We start from the raw sequence: 18,014 nt of genomic DNA, 5'->3' as shown, positions 1-18,014 counted from the left end.
GGCCCCCCCCGGACCGTTCCCCTTCACCGGACACCGGGGGGAGCAGCACCTCGCTGCCTCAGTTCCCCGGGGGCTGCGGGACTACAACCCCCCCTCTACCCCCCGGGATATCCGGGAGCCGGGAGGGCTCCTCCCGTTGATAGCAGCGAGCCCAGGCCCGAGCTTTCCCCGCCCCTCTCGGGAGGAGGCGGCGGAGCTCAGCCAATCACGGGCTCTGTTGGCGTGACGTCACGATGCCGTCATTCCCGCGGGAAAATCGAGCGTGGCGGCAGATCCGCGCCGCCGAGCGCTGCCCGCCTGGCCCCGAGCGCTGCCCCCCGGGCCCCCGAGCGCTGCCCCCCGGGCCCCCGAGCGCTGCCCCCCGCCGCAGACTCCAGGCTTTCTTTGTACCAAAGAAGATTTATTGGCAGGAAAATGCCCTCCCCGCCTCCTTCAAGCCCCCCCCAAAATACTGCCAGCCCCGGCTGGGGCCCCGGGAGTGATGCAATTTGGCAGGGGGGAGGGGGAAGGAGGCTGGGGGGTGGGGGTTACGGGGAGAGCTGTACAAAATAAAGCCAATTCTGGCGGCTATTTACATCCTCCTCATCATCACCATCACCAGCACCCAGGAAAGAAGCATTTTGCTTTCCTCTCCCTGGACAGAGACCACCAGGGTTTGGCTTTTCTCCTCTGTTCCACCTCTGTTCCTCTTTCCCTTCCCCTTCAACACTGAGAGAAGGGAGGGGAGGGAAATAAAACCCGAGAATACACCCAAAGGCTGTAAGTAAGGACCCATTTTGTGCCAGCCTGCAGCACTCCCAGGTCACCCTGGCAGTGCAGGAGCAGGTGGCAGCCCCCAGCACAGTGAGAGCTGCATCCTGCAGCTGCTGCCCACCTCTGCTCTCCCTATTCTCACATGATTTCCATCTCACAACCTCCCACAACAGGCTGAAAAGCTTCAGGCTGGGGCTTCAGCTCCCACCCTCTCAGCCACCTCTCCCAGGAGGAAGTTGGGAAGCTGAGCTTTGGATTTGGGGGAGCAGAAAGGCAAGGTGAGGCTCTTCCCTTTCACCCCCATGCTGGGGGGAATGCTGAGCTGAGCAGCATTGCCTTCCCCTTGCCCCCCATGTTTCACCCCAGGAACACAGGAGTGCTTAACACCCAGCCCAGGAAACTTCCAGCCCTGCTCTGACTCCAGAAGAGCTTCTTTGGAAGGCTGTGGATGCCTTCACCCAGCCCTGAACAGATCCAGGGGCTTTGCTCAAACCTACAGGCTCAACACAAATCCATGGATCCTGCTCAGAGCCATGGGCTAGGCCCAAACCCATGGATCCTGCTGAGAGCCATGGGCTAGGCCCAAACCCATGGATCTTGCTGAGAGCCATGGGGTAGACCCAGGTCCATGGATCCTGCTCAGAGCCATGGGCTAGGCCCAGGCCCATGGATCCTGCCGAGAGCCATGGGCTAGGCCCAAACCCATGGATCTTGCTGAGAGCCATGGGGTAGACCCAGGCCCATGGATCCTGCTCAGAGCCATGGGCTAGGCCCAGGCCCATGGATCCTGCTGAGAGCCATGGGCTAGGCCCAAACCCATGGATCTTGCTGAGAGCCATGGGGTAGACCCAGGCCCATGGATCCTGCTGAGAGCCATGGGCTAGACCCAAACCCATGGATCCTGCTGAGAGCCATGGGCTAGGCCCAGGCCCATGGATCCTGCTCCAATCCAGCAGTTCCACCCAGATCCATGGATCCTGCTCAAACCCAAGGGCTAGACCCACATCCATGAGCTGCTCCCAAATTCCCAAGCCTCCCTGAGCTCTGCACAATTCACACAGAGCCTGGGCAGGCACAGGGAGGAGCCCAAGGGGGCAGCCATGGGGCAGAGAGCCCTGAAGCAGCCAGCAGGGCATTGGAGCAGCAAACACCACAGCAACGCAGGGGGAAAAATGGGGATTGCTTTTGGTTTCTTCCACTCCTCCTCCCCAAAAGGGATTAAAACCAAGCCTGAAACACAGCCTGCAATAATTTAGCTTAAAATATCCTCAGCTGATTCCCACTGGGAAGGGGAGCTGAGGACTTTGGGCTCACCCAGCCCAGCCTGTGCTGCTCTTTGCACCAGTCTGGGGTGGGGGGCTGACCCCACCAGTCTGGGGGGTTGCTCTCACCAGTTTGGGGGGGCTGATCCCACCAGGCTGGGGGATTACTCTCACCAGTCTGGGGGCTCACCCTCCACACACACACACACACACACACACACTCTGCACTGGGCTCCCCCCAACCCCACTAATACTTGTGAGTGAAGGATGGGCAAGGGGCTGAAGGCCTCAGGCAGGACCCAGGCGTGCCCAGGGGGCTGCTGGCACCTCCCCCTCTTCTGCTTGGCCTTTGGAGAACCTTGGAAATACTTCTGTCTGTCTGTCTGTTTCCTCCTCCTCCTCTCCCAACACCTCCCTTGCAGAAGCCCTGGCAGGGGGAAGGATGAGTGGTTCCTCCCTTCCCACCCCCCCAGGAGCCACCAGCTCCAGCACCCAGCTCGTCCTGACACACCGAAGCCCTTAGTTGCCAATCAGGGCAACGTCCATCAGGTCATCATCTTCCTCCCCGATGAGGAACTCAGGGCTGGCCCTGGAAGGCCTCTCTGCTGCCAGCATGGTGCTGCTGCTGATGGAGAGAGGCTGCTCAGCAGAGATGGGGGACTTGGACCAGCTCTCGGGCTTCAGGCCGTGAGACTTCTTCTTGTCCCTGTCCTTCTCCCGCTCCCGCTCTTTGTCCTTGACTTTCTTCTTCTCCTTTTTGTGTTTCTTGTGCTTCTCAGAGCTGTACTCAGGCAGGGGCCTGAGGCCATCGTCGGAGCTGGGGCTGTTCTGGTAGGACTTCTCTGCGATGGAGGAGCCTGACTCGCTCTCGCTGTCGACGTTCTGCGGGGTGTAGGCCGGGGACTTGCTGTGGCTGGGGGAGCAGCGCTCGTGCTTCGGGGTGGAGCCGCTGATCAGGGGCGATCCGTAGCTCTTGGAGGAAGCCATCTGAGGCCTCAGGCCGTCCCCACCCCCCTCCCCAGGCTTCTGCAAGGTCACCTTGGCTTTGATGCTGGGGGAGCCGCCGTCGTGCTTGCTGATGATGATTTTGGCCACCCCGGTGCTGCCGACGCTCTTGGAGTCCGAGGCCTTCTTGCAGGAGTCCCCAGAGCCCCCCGAGACCGAGACCTTCGACTTCTCCTTCTCGCTCTTCTCACGCTTGCCCTGGAACTCCCCTCCAGACATGTTGTGCTTGGAGGACATGGCATGGCCTGAGGAGTTGGAGCTCGGCCCCATCTGGCCCTCCATGGGGTCCTCCCCGCCGGGCCCGCTGGTGACGACGCCGTGCTTCAGCTTGTCGATGACCGCCGTCAGCGACGGCTTCTTGTTCCGGCTCGGGGACTTGCCTTTGGAGCTCCCGTGCTGGTTTTGGGAGGAGGACATGGAAGAGCCACTGGATGAAAAAGAAGCTGAAGATGCTGTGGAGGAGCTGGACGAAGGAGGTGGCTTCTGCGACATGGAGCCGGAGGAGCCCATGCCCGAAGAGGATTTCATGCCGGAGCTCGAGCCGGCGCCGGACATGTGGGAGCCTCCGGAGCCCGAGCTGATGGGGGACTTTGCTTTGGACGATGGAGGGGTACCTGGGACAGGCTTCAGGGGGGAGGCAAGCTTGTCAGAACCCCCTGAGGGTCTGGAATGAGAGGGAGAGATGTTTGGCTTGCTCATGGAAGGGTTCATCAGCGACGAGGGCTTCCCTTGGGGCTTCATCTTGGCGCTGCCGGAGCCGCTGCTGAGGCCGTGCTTGGTGATGGGGGAGGAGCCAGGCTTCCCCACCGACTGTGCTGAGCCCTTGGACTGCCCTGAGCCTGAGCCACCCTGGCTGGAGTAGAGGCTGCTGCTCATCTTGGAGCCCGAGGACCCTTCCGACTTGCTGCTTTTCATTTTGCCCGAGGCCGAGGAGGAGGAAGAGGAGGAGGAGGAGGAAGAGTGGCTGTGATGGCTTTTGCTGCTGGAGGAGGTGACAGAGCCGCTGCTGCTGTACTGGCCGTGAGAGGAGGGCTTGCCAACGGTCACTGTGCCCTTGGGGATCTGGATGGTGATTTTGGGGATGGGAGGGGTGGCTACCCCGGGCGGGGTCTGGGACCTGCCCGAGCTCCCGGGCGACTTGGAGCCGCCGGTGCTGGCCGGGGGGGTGAAGGGCCTGTTCGAAGAGCTGTGGGATGGGGACTTCCCATCTGTCTCCTGCTTCTTCCTCTTGGGAAGCTTCTCTTTGCTCTTCCCGTCGCTGGAGGGGGTCCTGCTGCGCTTGCCTGGCTTCCCCTCCACGCCGGGCCCCGCCGCGCCGCCCCCGGCGCCGTTCCCTTCCTTCACCCTCTTCTGAGCCTTCTCCTTCCCCAGGTCCCCCGTGGCCAGCAGGGGGCTCTGAGCCCCGCCGTGGTGCTCCATGATGTCCGAGGGCCCCAGGGCCTTGCTGGCGGCCGCGATGATGCTGAAGTCGACCGTGTCGGGCTGGGCGCCGCCCTTGAACTTGCCCTCCCCGCCCTCGGCCCCCAGCACCTGCACCCCCAGGCTGGTCAGGGCCTGGGAGGCGTAGCCTTTGAAGTCGTCGGCGTCCCTGCTCTGGCTGCTCTCGTCGAAGTACTCCTCCCCGAAGCCGCTCTGGCTCTGGCTGTTGAGCAGGTCGGGGTTGAAGTCGACCCCGTCGGGGAAGAAGTGGTTGGAGGAGTCGCTGGCGGGGCTGCCGGCGGCGTCGGCGATCAGGTCGGCGGGGTCGGTGTAAGGGTTCTCGGCGGCGCCGGGCTGGAAGACGTCGGGGTCGAAGAGGGCGCTCTGGGAGTGGCCCGAGCTGGAGGAGTCCCTGACCGGCGTGCCCATGGCAGGGCAGTCCTCGGCGCCGGGCAGCTTGGAGGCCTCCTCGGCGATGTCGGAGAGGATGTCGGTGACGTCGGCCCCGATGCTGTCGGAGCTGGAGAGCCGAACCACGCGCTGGATGCCGGGCTGGGGGTGGGGCACGGGCGGGGGGTAGGCGGCGGGGGGGGTGCCGCACTGGCTGGGGGCCGGGGTGATGTGGGGGGTGTCCAGGCCGTCGGCCGCCATGTTGACGTCGAAGATGGGGTTCTGGGAGTCGACGTCCATGGAGAAGAGCTCCCTCTGGAAGTCATCCTCGGTCTGGGCCTTCGGCTTCTCCGCCGGCAGCCGCGACTTTTTTTTCTTCTGCTTGCTGCCCCCCGGCCCCACCTCCATCCGGGGGGAGCCAGAGGAGGAGTTCTGCCTCTCCAGGGGGCTGCTGCCGTAGAGGGTGGAGAAGTCCTGCGGGGGGTTCTCCTTCAGCAGGTTCATCAGCATGGGGTGGTTCTTGGTGTTGCTGGCTGGCGAGGAGGCGGGCGGGGGGGTGTGGTGAGGCGGGGTGGGGCTGGAGCCCAGGGCCGAGCCCACGTTGCCGGTGATCTGCAGCAGGCTGGTGAGGATGGGGTTCTGGGAGACCTTGCTGAAGTCCTCCCCGTGGCCCACCGAGTCGTGCCTCTCCTTCATGCTCATGCTCATGTTGAAGAGGGTGGTGATGGGCCCCCCCGGGAAGCCGCCGGTGGGGGTGGCGGTGCCGCTCAGGGGGTTGCCGCCCGTGGCCATGCCGTAGCCGGGGCTGCTGGCTGGGGGCAGGTTCTTCTTCACCATGTCCTCCACTGTCTCTGCAATGAGGGACAGGGCTGGGGTGTCTGCCTGGATGGTCTCTGCCTTCCTCCGGATCGCCCGCATGGTGACGGGGATGGACATGCACCTGCAAGAGAGCAGGCAGCAGGGCAGCGGCGGGGAGCCTGCCCCGGGGCTCTGCCCAGGCCCTGCCTCCACCTCTGCTCACCCCAGCAGCAGGAGGAGGACACAGAGATACTGGAGAGAGGCCAACAGAGATGAGTCCAGGGCTGGGGCAGCTCTGCTGGGAGCCTGAGGGAGCTGGGGCTGTGCAGCCTGCAGGGGAGAAGGCTCCAGGGGGAGCTCAGAGCTGCTGAAGGGATCCTGCAGGAAGGCTGCAGAGAGACTTCTCCTGAGGGGGGTCTGAGACAGCCCCAGGGGGAAGGGTTTGGAGCTGAGGCAGAGCAGGGTTAGAGTGGAGCAGTCTGCAGGGTGGTGAGACTCTGGCCCAGGCTGCCCAGGGAGGCTGTGGATTCCTCCCCACTGGGGGTGTTCAAGGCCAGGCTGGATGAGGCCTGGAGGAGCCTGGGCGGGTGGGAGGTGTCCCTGCCAATGGAGAGGGACTGGGCTGAAGGAGCCCAGGGGACAAACTTCAGGGAGCTCAGGACTCAGAAAGCCACCAAGTGCAGAGGGCATCAGCAGGCAGCACCTGGGGCTTGCACTCAAAACCAAGCAGCCACAGTTCAGTGCCTGGAATGGAATCCCTGACAGGGCTCCAAGCTTTCCTCTCTGCCCATCAAGCACTCCCAGAAGTCTGTCCCCCCCCAGACAGAAAGGCTCCACAGCTGCTGGGATAAATGGGAGAGAGGCAGAGCTCAGCTGGGTGGGCTGGGGGGGGGGACAGAGGGTCCCTGCTTACCTCTGAACCACTTTGGCAATGAAATCATCAGTACAGATCAGAGCATCTGAGAGCCCTTTGTACAGCTTGCAGTTCACATGGGTGGAGTCCTGCACATCCATCACCACTGCAGGCCAGAAGGGGTTGGGAAGAGATCAAAATGCAGCTTGCAGTGGAAGGGAACCCTGCCCACCCTTCCCCCACAGCATGCTCCTGCCCCTGCCCCTGCTGAGGCCACCTACCACAGACCAGGGAGTCGTTCACAGGGTGCTGGAAGGAGACACTGAAACAGGAGTCAGAGAGAGGACAAACCTCAAACTGCAGGATGCCAGGAGAATCTGCAAGGCAGAGAACCAGGGGAGGTGGCTGCAGACTGGCAGGAGCTGGGTCTGAATCAGACATTAGGAAACAATTCTTTCCCCCTGGGGTAGGCACTGGAATGGAGAAGCTGTGGGAGGCTTCAAGCCTGAAAGTGTTCCAAGCCAGGCTGGGTATGGCCTTGAGCAGCCTGGGTTGGCAGGAAGTGTCCCTGCCCGTGGCAGGGGGTTGGAACTGCCTGCTTCTGAAGGTCCCTTCCAACCCAACCCATTCTGTGAGTCTGTGAACACCCCCCAGGAACTGGGGAGCAGAGGAGATGAACCACAGGCACCAGCTCCAGCCCCCCCCCGAACCACAGGCACCAGCTCCAGCCCCCCCAGCACCAGCTCCAGCCCCCCCAGCACCACAGGCACCAGCCCCACAGAACCACAGGCACCAGCTCCAGCCCCCCCAGCACCACAGGCACCAGCCCCCCAGAACCACAGGCACCAGCTCCAGCCCCCCCAGAACCACAGGCACCAGCTCCAGCCCTCCAGAGAGATAATCACAAAAGAGAAGAGAAGCAGCCTCACTTCCTCTCCCTCCCCTTAGGCAACCCCCCCCCAGGGTTTCCCCAGCCCCTGGGGAGGCCTCACCTTCCTTCAGCACAGTCCTCTTGACACAGCTGCCAATCAGGGTGTTGTAGGCAACCTGGTGCCTGATCAAATTGAGGATGAGAGGAACCCTCCCAGGGTGCTGGAAGGCAATTTTACTGAGCAGAGTCCCCTGAAGGCTTCTTCCATCTGGGAGAGGAGCATCTTTGTTGAGAAAGTAACAGTGCTGCTGCCCTGGAAGAGCCTGACAAAGAGTTTCTGCTTTACTCCAGCTCCTGCCAGGGACAAGGCAGTGCCAGAGGGCTGGGAAGCAGAGAGCAAGGCCCTGCCTGGCCCCAGTGATGCCAAACCTCCTCACTGGCTGAGAACAACAGACAGCAAAGCCCTTCCCTTCCAGTCTGCTCTGGGCTCCTCAGCAGCAGTTTGAGAGGCTCTCCTCCCCCTCTGCTCCGGAGCAGGCTGCCCAGAGTGGAACCTCCTTCCCTGCAGGCATCCCAAGCCCACCTGGGTGAGCTCCTGTGTGCCCTGCCCTGGGTGACACTGCTCTGGCAGGGGGGTTTGCCCTGGGTGATCTGTGGAGGTCCCTTCCAAGCCCTCCCCCCCTGTGACCGCCAGTGCTCAGTCCCCACCCAGGCAGCTCACAGCCCTCCTGACAGCAAGAGAAATCCTCAGCAGCTCCCAGGGGAGCAGGCACCCACCTGGGACTTCCCCCAAAGTGATTCACTCAGCCACAGCTGGAAGAGAAAGAAGGGCCAGAGCCTGGGGGGGCTCAGCCCCACATCCCCCAGCACTGGAGTGCTTCATTACCTACTGCTGCTAATTACTAGGGGCAGGTCTGAGCTGAATTCTGATTGCGCTGGCAGCCTGGGAATAAATCCTGCACCCATTTTTGCTGTTGTTCTCCCCTCACAGCACCAGGGGAAAAACCCCAAACAGACCTAGCAGCAGCTGAAGAGCCCCCAGAGAGCTGAGGCAGGAGTGGCTGGGCCCAGGTACTCACTGCATAGAAGTGCATGTTGTGGTTCAGAGGGCCAGGCTCAGCCTCCTTGGAGAGTTCAAACTGGGTGATCAGCTCATACAGGGGGACAAAGGTTGGAGGGGTGTCAAACAGGGGGATACCTGAGGGCAGAAGAGGGCACAATGGCAGCTGGCAGAGGGGATGAGCAGAGGAGATGTTGGGCAGGAAAGGGAACTCTTGCCCAGGTTTGACTGGAAGAGCACAAGGCCTGCAGGGACCTGGGGCCAAGAGGGACAGTGACATCCTGGGGGGCAGCCAGAATGTGTGGCCAGCAGGGCAAGGGAGGTTCTCCTCCCCCTCTACTCTGCCCTGGTGAGGCCACATCTGGAGCACTGGGTCCAGATTTGGGCTGCTGGGCTCAAGACAGGCAGAAAACTGCTGGGGAGGGTCCCAGGGAGGCTGTGAGGATGATGAAGGGAGTGGAAGAGCTCTGCTGTGAAGAAAGGCTGAGAGCCCTGGGGCTGCTGAGCCTGGAGAAGAGCAGCCTGAGAGGGAAGCTGATCAGTGCTGAGGGCTGGGGGTCAGGAGGCAGGGGCCAGGCTCTGCTTGGTGGTGCCCAGGGACAGCACAGGGCACAGGGGGTACAAGCTGGAACCCAGGAGGTTCCACTTCAACAGGAGGAGAAACTTTTCCACTGTGAGGGTGGCAGAGCCCTGGAGCAGGCTGCCCAGGGGGGCTGTGGAGCCTCCTTCTGTGCAGAGCTTCCAACCCCCCCGGATGTGTTCCTGGCTGCCCTGCCCTGGGTGAGGCTGCTTTGGCAGTGGGCTTGGACTGGATGAGCTCTGCAGGTGCCTTCCAAGCCCTGCCACGCTGGGGCTCTGTGACTTTTCCATCCCAGGTCACAAAGGAGCAGCAGTTTGAGGGCAAAGCCTGGGGAGGGTCTGGCTGGGACCCACCTGTGCAGGCCTGGAGCTTCTGGATGCAGGCTCGAGACACCGGGAGGGGCCGAGGGAACTTGAGGAAGAAGCAGGCTGGGAGGTCCACACTGTTGGCACTGGTGATGGAGGAGAAGGAGGGAGTCCTGCAAGGGGGAAGAGGAGAGGGCATCAGATGAGGGCACCCCACTGCCCCCTTCCCCCTTGGCTCTGCTCTGCTCAGACCTCACCTCCAATCCTGCCCCCAGCTGCGCTGTCCCCCAGGAGGACACAGAGCTGCTGGAGGGAGCCCAGAGGAGGCCACAAGGATGAGCCCAGGCCCTGGATTGTCTGAGAGTGAGGCAAGAGAGCTCTGCTCAGAGCTTTTTCCACCCTCCCAGGCAGTTATCCCAGAAGGGTTTTGCCTCTTTCAGGTGTCCTCAGCAGGAGGAGGCCACAGAGATGATCCCAGGGCTGGGGCAGCTCTGCTGGGAGCCTGAGGGAGCTGGGGCTGTGCAGCCTGCAGGGGAGAAGGCTCCAGGGGGACCTCAGAGCTGCTGAAGGGATCCTGCAGGAAGGCTGCAGGGAGACTTCTCCTGGGGGAGTCTGGAGGCAGGCTCAGGGGGAAGGGTTTGGAGCTGAGGCAGAGCAGGGTTAGAGTGGAGCTGAGGAGTTGCTCAGTGTGAGGCTGCTGAGGCTCTGGCCCAGGCTGCCCAGGGAGGCTGTGGCTGCCTCCTGCCTGGGGGTGCTCAGGGCCAGGTTGGACAAGGTCTGGTAGGAGGGAGGTGGTGGAGGTGCTCCAGAAACCTCCTGGGGCCCTGGCTTGACGTCCTGCTGGGGCTGGTGGTTGAAGGGATGCTCTCAGAGGGCTTCCCCAAGCCAAGCAGCTCCAGGGCTCTGTGCCAACCTCTGTTTCTCGGCTCCAGGGCAGCCCCTGAGTGCCTCACGCAGAGCTGTGCCAGGGTGCAGCCAGCTGCCCGCTCCGGCTGCAGCAGAGGCCGTGCCAGCAGAGCCTGGCAGAGGTGCCCTTGGCTTACCCTTTGCTGTCCACGGGGTGCGAGCCCATGATCAGCGGCGCGATCGGCAGCTTGTACATGGCCAGGGTGCCCTCCACGGTCACTGCCGCGTTCATCCCCAGGCAGCGAGGCACTGCAAGAGCAGCCGAGAGACACCGCCCGCTGGGAGGGGCTGGGAGGGGCCGAGGGACACCGCCCCGCTGGGAGGGGCTGGGAGGGGCCGAGGGACACCGCCCACTGGGAGGGGCCGAGGGACACTGCCCGCTGGGAGGGGCCGAGAGACACCGCCCTGCTGGGAGGGGCTGGGAGGGGCCGAGAGACACCACCCCACCGGGAGGGGCCGAGGGACACTGCCCGCTGGGAGGGGCCGAGAGACGCCGCCCTCCTGGGAGGGGCTGGGAGGGGCCGAGGGACACCGCCCACTGGGAGGGGCTGGGAGGGGCTGGGAGGGGCCGAGGGACACTGCCCGCTGGGAGGGGCCGAGAGACGCCGCCCTCCTGGGAGGGGCTGGGAGGGGCCGAGGGACACCGCCCACTGGGAGGGGCTGGGAGGGGCTGGGAGGGGCCGAGGGACGCCACCCCCCGCTGGGAGGGGCCGAGAGACACTGCCTGCTGGGAAGGGCTGGGAGGGGCCGAGGGACACCGCCCCCCCGGGAGGGGCCGAGGGACACTGCCCACTGGGAGGGGCTGGGAGGGGCCGAGAGACGCCGCCCCGCCGGGAGGAGCCAAGGGACACCGCCCCCCCCCGGGAAGGGCTGAGAGACACCGTGCCCTGCTGGGAGGGGCCGAGGGACACCGCCCCACTGGGAGGGGCCAAGGGACACCGCCCCCCGCTGAGGGGCTGAGAGACGCTGCCCCATGCCGGGAGGGGCCGAGAGACACCGCCCCGCTGGGAGGGGCCAAGGGACACCGCCCCTCACCGGGAGGGACTGAGGGACGCCGCCCCACTGGGAGGAGTTGGGAGGGGCCGAGGGACACCGCCCCCCGCCGGGAGGGGCCGAGGGACACCGCCCCATGCTGGGAGGGGCCGAGGGACACCGCCCCCTGCTGGGAGGGGCCGAGGGACACCGCCCCCTGCTGGGAGGGGCTGGGAGGGGCCAAGAGATGCCGCCCCGCTGGGAGGGGCCGAGGGACACCGCCCCATGCCGGGAGGGGCCAAGGGACACACCCCTGCTGGGAGGGGCTGGGAGGGGCTGAGAGACACCGCCCCCCACCAGGAAGGGCTGAGGGACACCGCCCCCCGCCGGGAGGGGCCGAGGGACACCGCCCCCTGCCGGGAGGGGCCAGCACAGGCTCCAGGAGGCCACTGTCCCCCTGGGGAAGGGTCTGGAGCTGAGGCAGAAGTTGTTGAGTGTGAGGCTGCTCAGGCTGTGGCCCAAGCTGCCCAGGGAGGCTGTGGCTGCCTCCTGCCTGGGGGTGTTCAAAGCCAGCTTGGATGAGGCCTTGAGCAGCTGAGTGTAGCTGAGAGCTGTCCCTGCCTGTGGTGGGGTGGATGGAGCAGAGGATCTCAAGGTCCCTTCCAACCTGAGCCCTTCCAGGACTCTCAGGCCTGGGCTCCCTGAGGCCATCCCGTGGCTCTCCTGCATTCCATGGGGCCAGCAGACTGCCCCCTGCCAGCAGCAGTGCCCCCAGCAGCCCCTGAGGCTGGCCTACCATTGTTCTCATGCAGGACAACAGGGGCTCCAGTGCCATCCTCAAACAGGTCATAGGGTGAGACATAATACTTGAGGTTCATCAGCAGCCCTGGGGGGAGAGAGAGAGAAGCCTCTGAGGCCTCCTGAGGGTGTGAATGAAGGCAGGCCCCAGGGAGCACAGAAGCTGTGCAGCAGCACACAGCACAGAGCTGCCAGGGCACCTGCCAAGGCCACAAACCCACCCTAGGGGGGCTCCAAGAAGCAAAGTTGGCTTTGTGCACCGTGGAGGACCTCCAAAGCCTCAACCAGCTCCTCCCAGCTGCTGTTCAATGAGCACTGCCCATGGTCAGTGGGAAGCTAACTGGGCCTGGAGGATCTCTAAGGCCCCTTCCAACCCAGCCCATTCTCTGCCTCTGTGACAGGAGGGGAGCCTGAAGGAAGTGATTTGAAGTCTTTTAGGGGGGTCTGAGCTCTTCAGGTAGGATACCTCCACTCCTGGGGGTCAGGTAGCCAACACTGCCATGAAGGATCTTGTCCAGGGGGTTTGCATTGGTGGCCTGCCTGCAGGAGAGACAACCAGGGGGCTGTAGCAAGGCAGAGTCAAACCAGGAGCCAAAGTTGAAGTGTTACAGAGCTTAGCTCAACAGTCACATGGAAATAACAACCCCACAACAGCTCAGGCTGGAAGGGACCTCAGAGATCATCTGCTCCAACCCCCCCCCCCCATGGGCAGGGAACCTCTCAACCAGCTCAGGTTGCTCAAGGCCTTATCCAGCCTGGCCTGGAACCCCTCCAAGGAGGAGGCAGCCACAGCCTGTTGTGCCAGGACAAGGGGAGATGGTTTCAACTCAGAGAGGGAGATTCAGACTGGAGAGAAGGAAGAAATTCCTCACACTGAGGGTGGGGAGAGCCTGGCCCAGGCTGCCCAGAGAGGTAGGAACTGCCCCATGCCTGGCACCAGCCCAGCTCAGGCTGTTTGGGGCTCTGAGCAACCTGCTGTGGTTGGGGCTGCCCCTGCTGGCTGCAGGGGGGTTGGACTGGGTGAACTTTCAAGGTCCCTTCCCACCCAAACCATTCCCTGTTTCCCTGATTGCCTTCCACTCCCCTGCTAGCAGAGGCCTCCCACAGCCTTAGCCCTGCACTTGTGAGCCCCAAGGGCAGGCTGCAGAGGAGCTGGGCTGACACCTCCTGGCCCCCACAGCCTGAGCAGAACCAGCCAGGGTGCTGCAGCAGCAGGAACAAACCAAGCCCCAAGAAAGCCCAAAGCATGGAGCTGCCCTTACCAATACATCCCTGCCATCTTGGAGAGGTCCAGCTCCAGGGACTGCAGGGCTAAATACATCTTGGTTTTGAGTTTGCTGGGGAAAGAAAAACCACAGTGAAGGAATGCAAGAGGGATGGGAAGGCCCAGGACCTGCTGGAGAGGGCACAGCAAAGGGCTGTGGAGATGCTGAGGGCATTGGAACAGCTCTGAGAGGAGGAGAGGCTGAGAGAGTTGAGGCTGTTGAGCCTAAAGAGCAGCCTGGGGGGGAGCTGATCAATGCTGATCAATACCTCAAGGGTGGGGGGCAGGAGGCTGGGGCCAGGCTGTTGGCAGCGGTGCCCAGTGCCAGGCCAAGGGGCAGTGGGCACAAAGTGGCCCAGGAGAAGCTCCACCTGAACATGAGGAGGAACTTCCTGAGCTGGAGGCTGCTGGAGGCCTGGAGCAGGCTGCCCAGGGAGGTGCTGGAGAGAGCTTCCAACCCCCCCTGGATGTGCTCCTGAGTGACCTTCCCTGGGTGGCTGTGCCTGGGCAGGGGGCTTGGGCTGGGTGCCCTCCAGAGGGTCCCTTCCAGCCCCTCCCAGGCTGGGGGTGTGTGCAGTGAAATCCAGCTGCAGTGCTTGTCTCAGATGGAGCACTCAGAAGGGACAACTCCTCCCCCTGCATTCCCACCTCACTCTACAGCCAAGCCCTGCAGGCCACACTGAGGCACTCAGGAGGAGGAGGAGGATGGAAGACTGAACACACAGAACCCAAAGCTTGGGGGGTGTGCTTCATTCTGCCCCTGTGGCTGCACACAAACCAAGGCTCCACTTACTTATCACCTGGCAGCTTGTAAAGGTTCACAAGGCCTCTCAGGTGCTTGGAAAACTCCTCAAAGTTTTTCTCCCTGAAAAGAAGAGAGAGAGAAGAAGTCAAAGGGATTTAGGTCTCTGCCAGGTCAAGGTTTGGGTTTCCAGGGCCAGACTGAACAGAGACATTAAGCCACAGCAGGAAAGGTTTTGCCCACAGAGATGTTCTCCACATGAGCCAGCCTGAAGCAATGGGCCAAGCCCAGGCACAAATCCAGGCTGGGGGCAGAGTGGGTTGAGAGCAGCCCTGGAGAAAGAGCCTTGGGGGTGCTGGGTGCTGAGCAGCTCCCCAGGAGCCAGCAGTGCCTCCTGCAGCCCTCAGGCAGCTGGGTGCTGGGCTGCAGCCAGAGCAGGGTGGGCAGAGGGCAGCAGAGGGGATCCTGCCCCTGGGCTCTGCCCTGCTCAGACCTCACCTCCAGTCCTGCCTCCAGCTCTGCTGTCCCCAGCAGGAAGAGGACTCAGAGCTGCTGGAGAGAGCCCAGAGGAGGCCACAAAGATGCTCCAAGGGCTGCAGCAGCTCTGCTGTGAGCACAGGCTGAGGGAGCTGGGGCTGTGCAGCCTGGGGAAGACTCCAGGGGGACCTCAGAGCTGGGGGTGTGGAAGGCCAGGCTGGATGAGGCCTTGAGCAGCTGAGTCTAGCTGAGAGCTGTCCCTGCCCATGGTGGGGAGGTTGGAGCAGGTGAGCTCTGAGCCCTCTTCCCCCCTGAGCCACTCTGGGGTTCTATGAGACCAGCAGAAAGTGTCAGAAAATGCCCCAACCACCTCAGGCTCACCTCAGGTGCTGCACCAGCTCTGGACAGCTCTGCAAAGGAAAGAACAAAGGCCATCAGTGTGGAGTGCAGCAGCTTCAGGCTCTGAGCAGCTGTGAAACACATCAGGACAGCAAAACCTCTGAGCACTGCACAGGCAGAGCACAGAGCAGCCCTGGGGAAGAGGCTGTCCCAGGGAGGCTTTTACCTCCCACCATGACAAGCAGCACAGATGTGACCCAAGCTCATGGGGAATGCTCCCTAGAAACCCTTCCTTCCACCCAAAAGGGAACCAACACCACAGGATCACTTTGGCTGGAAGAGACCTTCAAGATCATTGAGCCCAGCCCTTACCCCAGCCCTGCCCCAGGGCACCACCAGTCCCTGGCCCTCAGCACCACATCTCCACAGCTCTGAAGCCCCTCCAGGGATGGAAACTCCACCACTGCCCTGGGCAGCCTGAGCCATGCCTTGGCAGCCCTTTTGGGGAAGAAATTGCTCCTCATGGCCAACCTAAGCCTGCCCTGGGGCAAGCTGAGGCCACTTCCCCTCTCCTGTCCCTGGTTGGTTGGCAGGAGAGACCAAGCCCCACAGGGCTCCAAGCTCCTTTCAGGCTGTGTAGAAGCCAGAGGCAGCTCCAAGCCCTCAAGAGCTTTGCCCCCAGCTCCCCCAGCCCATACATACCACGGGGTTCTCTCCATGGTGAGCCACTTTGACATCACAGAGCAGCCCAGAGGGGTCCAGCTGCACCTCCACGTAGAACATGTCTGAAGTGATGTAGCACTCGGTGCCGTTGGCGCTCAGGTGAGAGCCCAGGCTGCAGGCAGAGGAGGACAAAAGCTGCCAGGGGATGCACACCAAACCCCAGCACCCCCAGCAGGGAGGGCAGTGCTGGGGCACAGGCAAAGGGGCAAGGGCCCTGCCAGGCCTGGAGGGGGAGACCTACCCATTCTGCCTGGCTATGGACTCCAGGCGGTCTGTCATGGCAGGCAGGGAGGACACTGGGAGGAGAGAGCAGGAAGCCAGAGCTGAGTGCAGCAACCCCCCAAGGCCTCAGAGCAAAGAGCCCAACCCCCACCTCACCCCAACCCCCTTCCAGGCAGCTGCAGAGAGCAAAGAGGTCTCCCCTCAGCCTCCTCTTCTCCAGCCTCAACACCCCCAGCTGCCTCAGCTGCTCCCCCCCAGCCCTGCTCTCCAGACCCTTCCCCAGCTCTGTAGCCTCTCAGTGTCCTTCTGGGAGTCAGGGGCCCCAAACTGAACCCAACATCCAAGGTGTGGCGTCACCAGTGCCCAGTGCAGGGGCACAGTCCTTGCCCTTTGTGGCCACCTGGGCACTGCTGGCTCACCTTCAGCTGCTCTTGAACACCCCCAGGGCTTTCTGTGCTGGGCAGCTTCCAGCCCCAAGCCTGCAGCCCTTATGTGGTGGTTGTGACCCAGGTGCAGGACCCAGTGCTCAGCCTTGGTGAACCTCAGGCCTGCAATCCAGCCTGGCCAGCTCCCTCTGCAGAGCCTCCCAAACCTCCAGCAGCCCTGGTGGCAACAGCCCTGCCTGACCTTCTGATGTGCTGCACTTCCCTAGCAAGCAGAGTGTGCAGCCCAGAGAGCAGGTACCTACCCTTCAGTGCCTTCTGCAGGGTCTCCAGGCAGCTCACCAGGTGCTGGTGCCCCCCTGAGTTCATCACCACTCTCTTTTCCTTGGTCAGAAAGGAGACACAAAGGTCCTTTTTGGTGCCTCCCTCAGCAAGAGGGGAGGAGTGACTGCAGCTCTGAGGCAGCCAAGGGAGGTTTGTTTAGCTGATCAACCACAGATTAAGATTTCCTCCCCCCCCAAAGCCATCCTGCCTTGGGATTCCTGGAGGAGAGCAGCTGACAAAGGCAGGCCTGGAATCGATTTAGTTTCTTTAGAGCAACTTGCTCAGCTGGAAGCACAGACTGCAGCAAGCTTTCAACAGGCAGCAGAGCTCAGAACTCTCTGACAGAGAAACAACCAGGCAGGCAAACTTCTAACACCACAACACAAGCAAGGAGCCTTTGATGTCGCTCTCCCCTGCCTCCTGCTCCATCCTCCCCCCTACCCAGAGACCCCTGCTTCAAACCCCACGCTGGACTAAACCAAGAGAGAGTTTGGAGACCCAGCAAGCAGGCTGAAACAGCAAAGTGGCAGAAAGGTTTGGGCTGAAACCCCAAGTCTGCTCCTTCCCCTTTGTGCTGAGCTGCCAGCAGCCCCCGTGTTAATTAAGTGACAGAGGGGGAGGCTGTAATTAAAGAAGGTAAAGGCAGCTCAAGCAGAAAGGGAAGGGCAGGCTGCAGCCCGTGGGGTGTCTGCACTGGCACCTCCCCAGCCCAGCAGGAAGCCAAGGCTTGGGCAGAACCTAAAGCACTTGGGAGGAGATGGAACAAAGCCACAAGGCAACGACTGCTGCAGAAAGCCTCCTGCCGAGGCCCCAGCGATCCTCACCATCACTTGCCGGACTAACTTCATGGTTTCTGTCCAAGGCCTGTTCTGGTTGTACTTTGCATGAAGCCTCTCCAGGAGGGTGCTCATCTTATTCAGCCTCTCGGTTTCTGCGAGGCAGAGAAGCCAAAGGGAGGATGAGGCAAGGGCTGAAGCGCTACCGCCGACACGGCTTGGCAGCCGTTAAGGGAAGCACTTTCCGCCCTCAGCTAGGCACGATGCCAACGGAAAGCTTATTGATCACTGCCTTAGCCCTGTCAGCCCTCGCCCGCGCCGGGGCGCCGGGGCCGCCCGTCCCCTCAGCGGCCCGGCGGGAATCCCCTTCCCACCGGCCACTCACCCTCGGCGCTGCCCGGGAGCGCCTTCATGCCGCGGGCGGGGCGGGGCGGCCCTCGGCGGGCCGCAGCGTCGCCGTCACGTCGTGCCGGGAGCGGATCGGGAGGGGAGCCGAGCCGAGCCGCGGGCCGGGCCGCTCCGCGCCGGCCTCACACGGAGGCGGCGGCCGCCGCCATCCTCCCTCCGGCCGCGGCTGCGCTCCCGACCTCTCGCGAGAGCGGGCCAAATCCCGCGAGAGCGGGCCAAATCCCGCGAGAGAGCGGCGAAGCGCCGCGAAGGGCCCCGAGGGCCGCCAAACCTCGCGAGAGGCGGGGAGGGCGCGCGCGCGCGCGCGTGGGCGGGCTGGGAGGAGCGTGCGGCCGCCAGACTCCTCCCTCCCCCCCCCCCTCCTCCCCCACCCGCGACTCAGCC

At 63.1% G+C, this 18,014-nt stretch overlaps 1 protein-coding gene across 1 annotated transcript; it reads right to left on the bottom strand.

Annotated features, from left to right (window-relative positions):
* Positions 1-385: 385 nt before the first annotated feature.
* On the bottom strand, positions 386-17,803 carry MED1 (mediator complex subunit 1). The gene is made up of 17 exons (XM_068167095.1): positions 17,608-17,803; positions 17,271-17,377; positions 16,428-16,506; positions 15,759-15,813; positions 15,497-15,629; positions 14,837-14,865; positions 14,030-14,101; positions 13,235-13,309; positions 12,439-12,512; positions 11,971-12,060; positions 10,340-10,451; positions 9,345-9,469; positions 8,431-8,549; positions 7,473-7,674; positions 6,762-6,857; positions 6,541-6,646; positions 386-5,769 (listed from the first exon to the last, which is right to left on the bottom strand). Exons 1-17 carry the CDS (start codon positions 17,633-17,635, stop codon positions 2,535-2,537), a joined length of 4,737 nt encoding a protein of 1,578 aa, XP_068023196.1. The 5' UTR covers positions 17,636-17,803; the 3' UTR covers positions 386-2,534.
* Between the last annotated feature and the right edge of the window lie 211 nt (positions 17,804-18,014).

The sequence above is a fragment of the Melanerpes formicivorus genome, unplaced genomic scaffold (genome assembly GCF_026170545.1).
Source record: "Melanerpes formicivorus ecotype bairdi unplaced genomic scaffold, bMelFor1.0.p_v2 SCAF_112, whole genome shotgun sequence".
Classification (NCBI taxonomy): Eukaryota; Metazoa; Chordata; class Aves; order Piciformes; family Picidae; genus Melanerpes; species Melanerpes formicivorus.
The sequence above is the reverse complement of the archived record's forward strand: the minus strand, read 5'-3'. Positions and strand labels throughout refer to the sequence as shown.

Excerpts from the sequence above, each read along its gene's own strand:
- MED1 (XM_068167095.1), bottom strand. The coding sequence starts at position 17,635 with ATGAAGGCGCTCCCGGGCAGCGCCGAGG. Across the intron at positions 16,507-17,270 it reads AGTTAGTCCGGCAAGTGATG|GAAAAGAGAGTGGTGATGAA; the intron begins GTGAGGATCGCT and ends TTTCTGACCAAG. Across the intron at positions 6,647-6,761 it reads GAACGACTCCCTGGTCTGTG|TGGTGATGGATGTGCAGGAC; the intron begins GTAGGTGGCCTC and ends TCTGGCCTGCAG.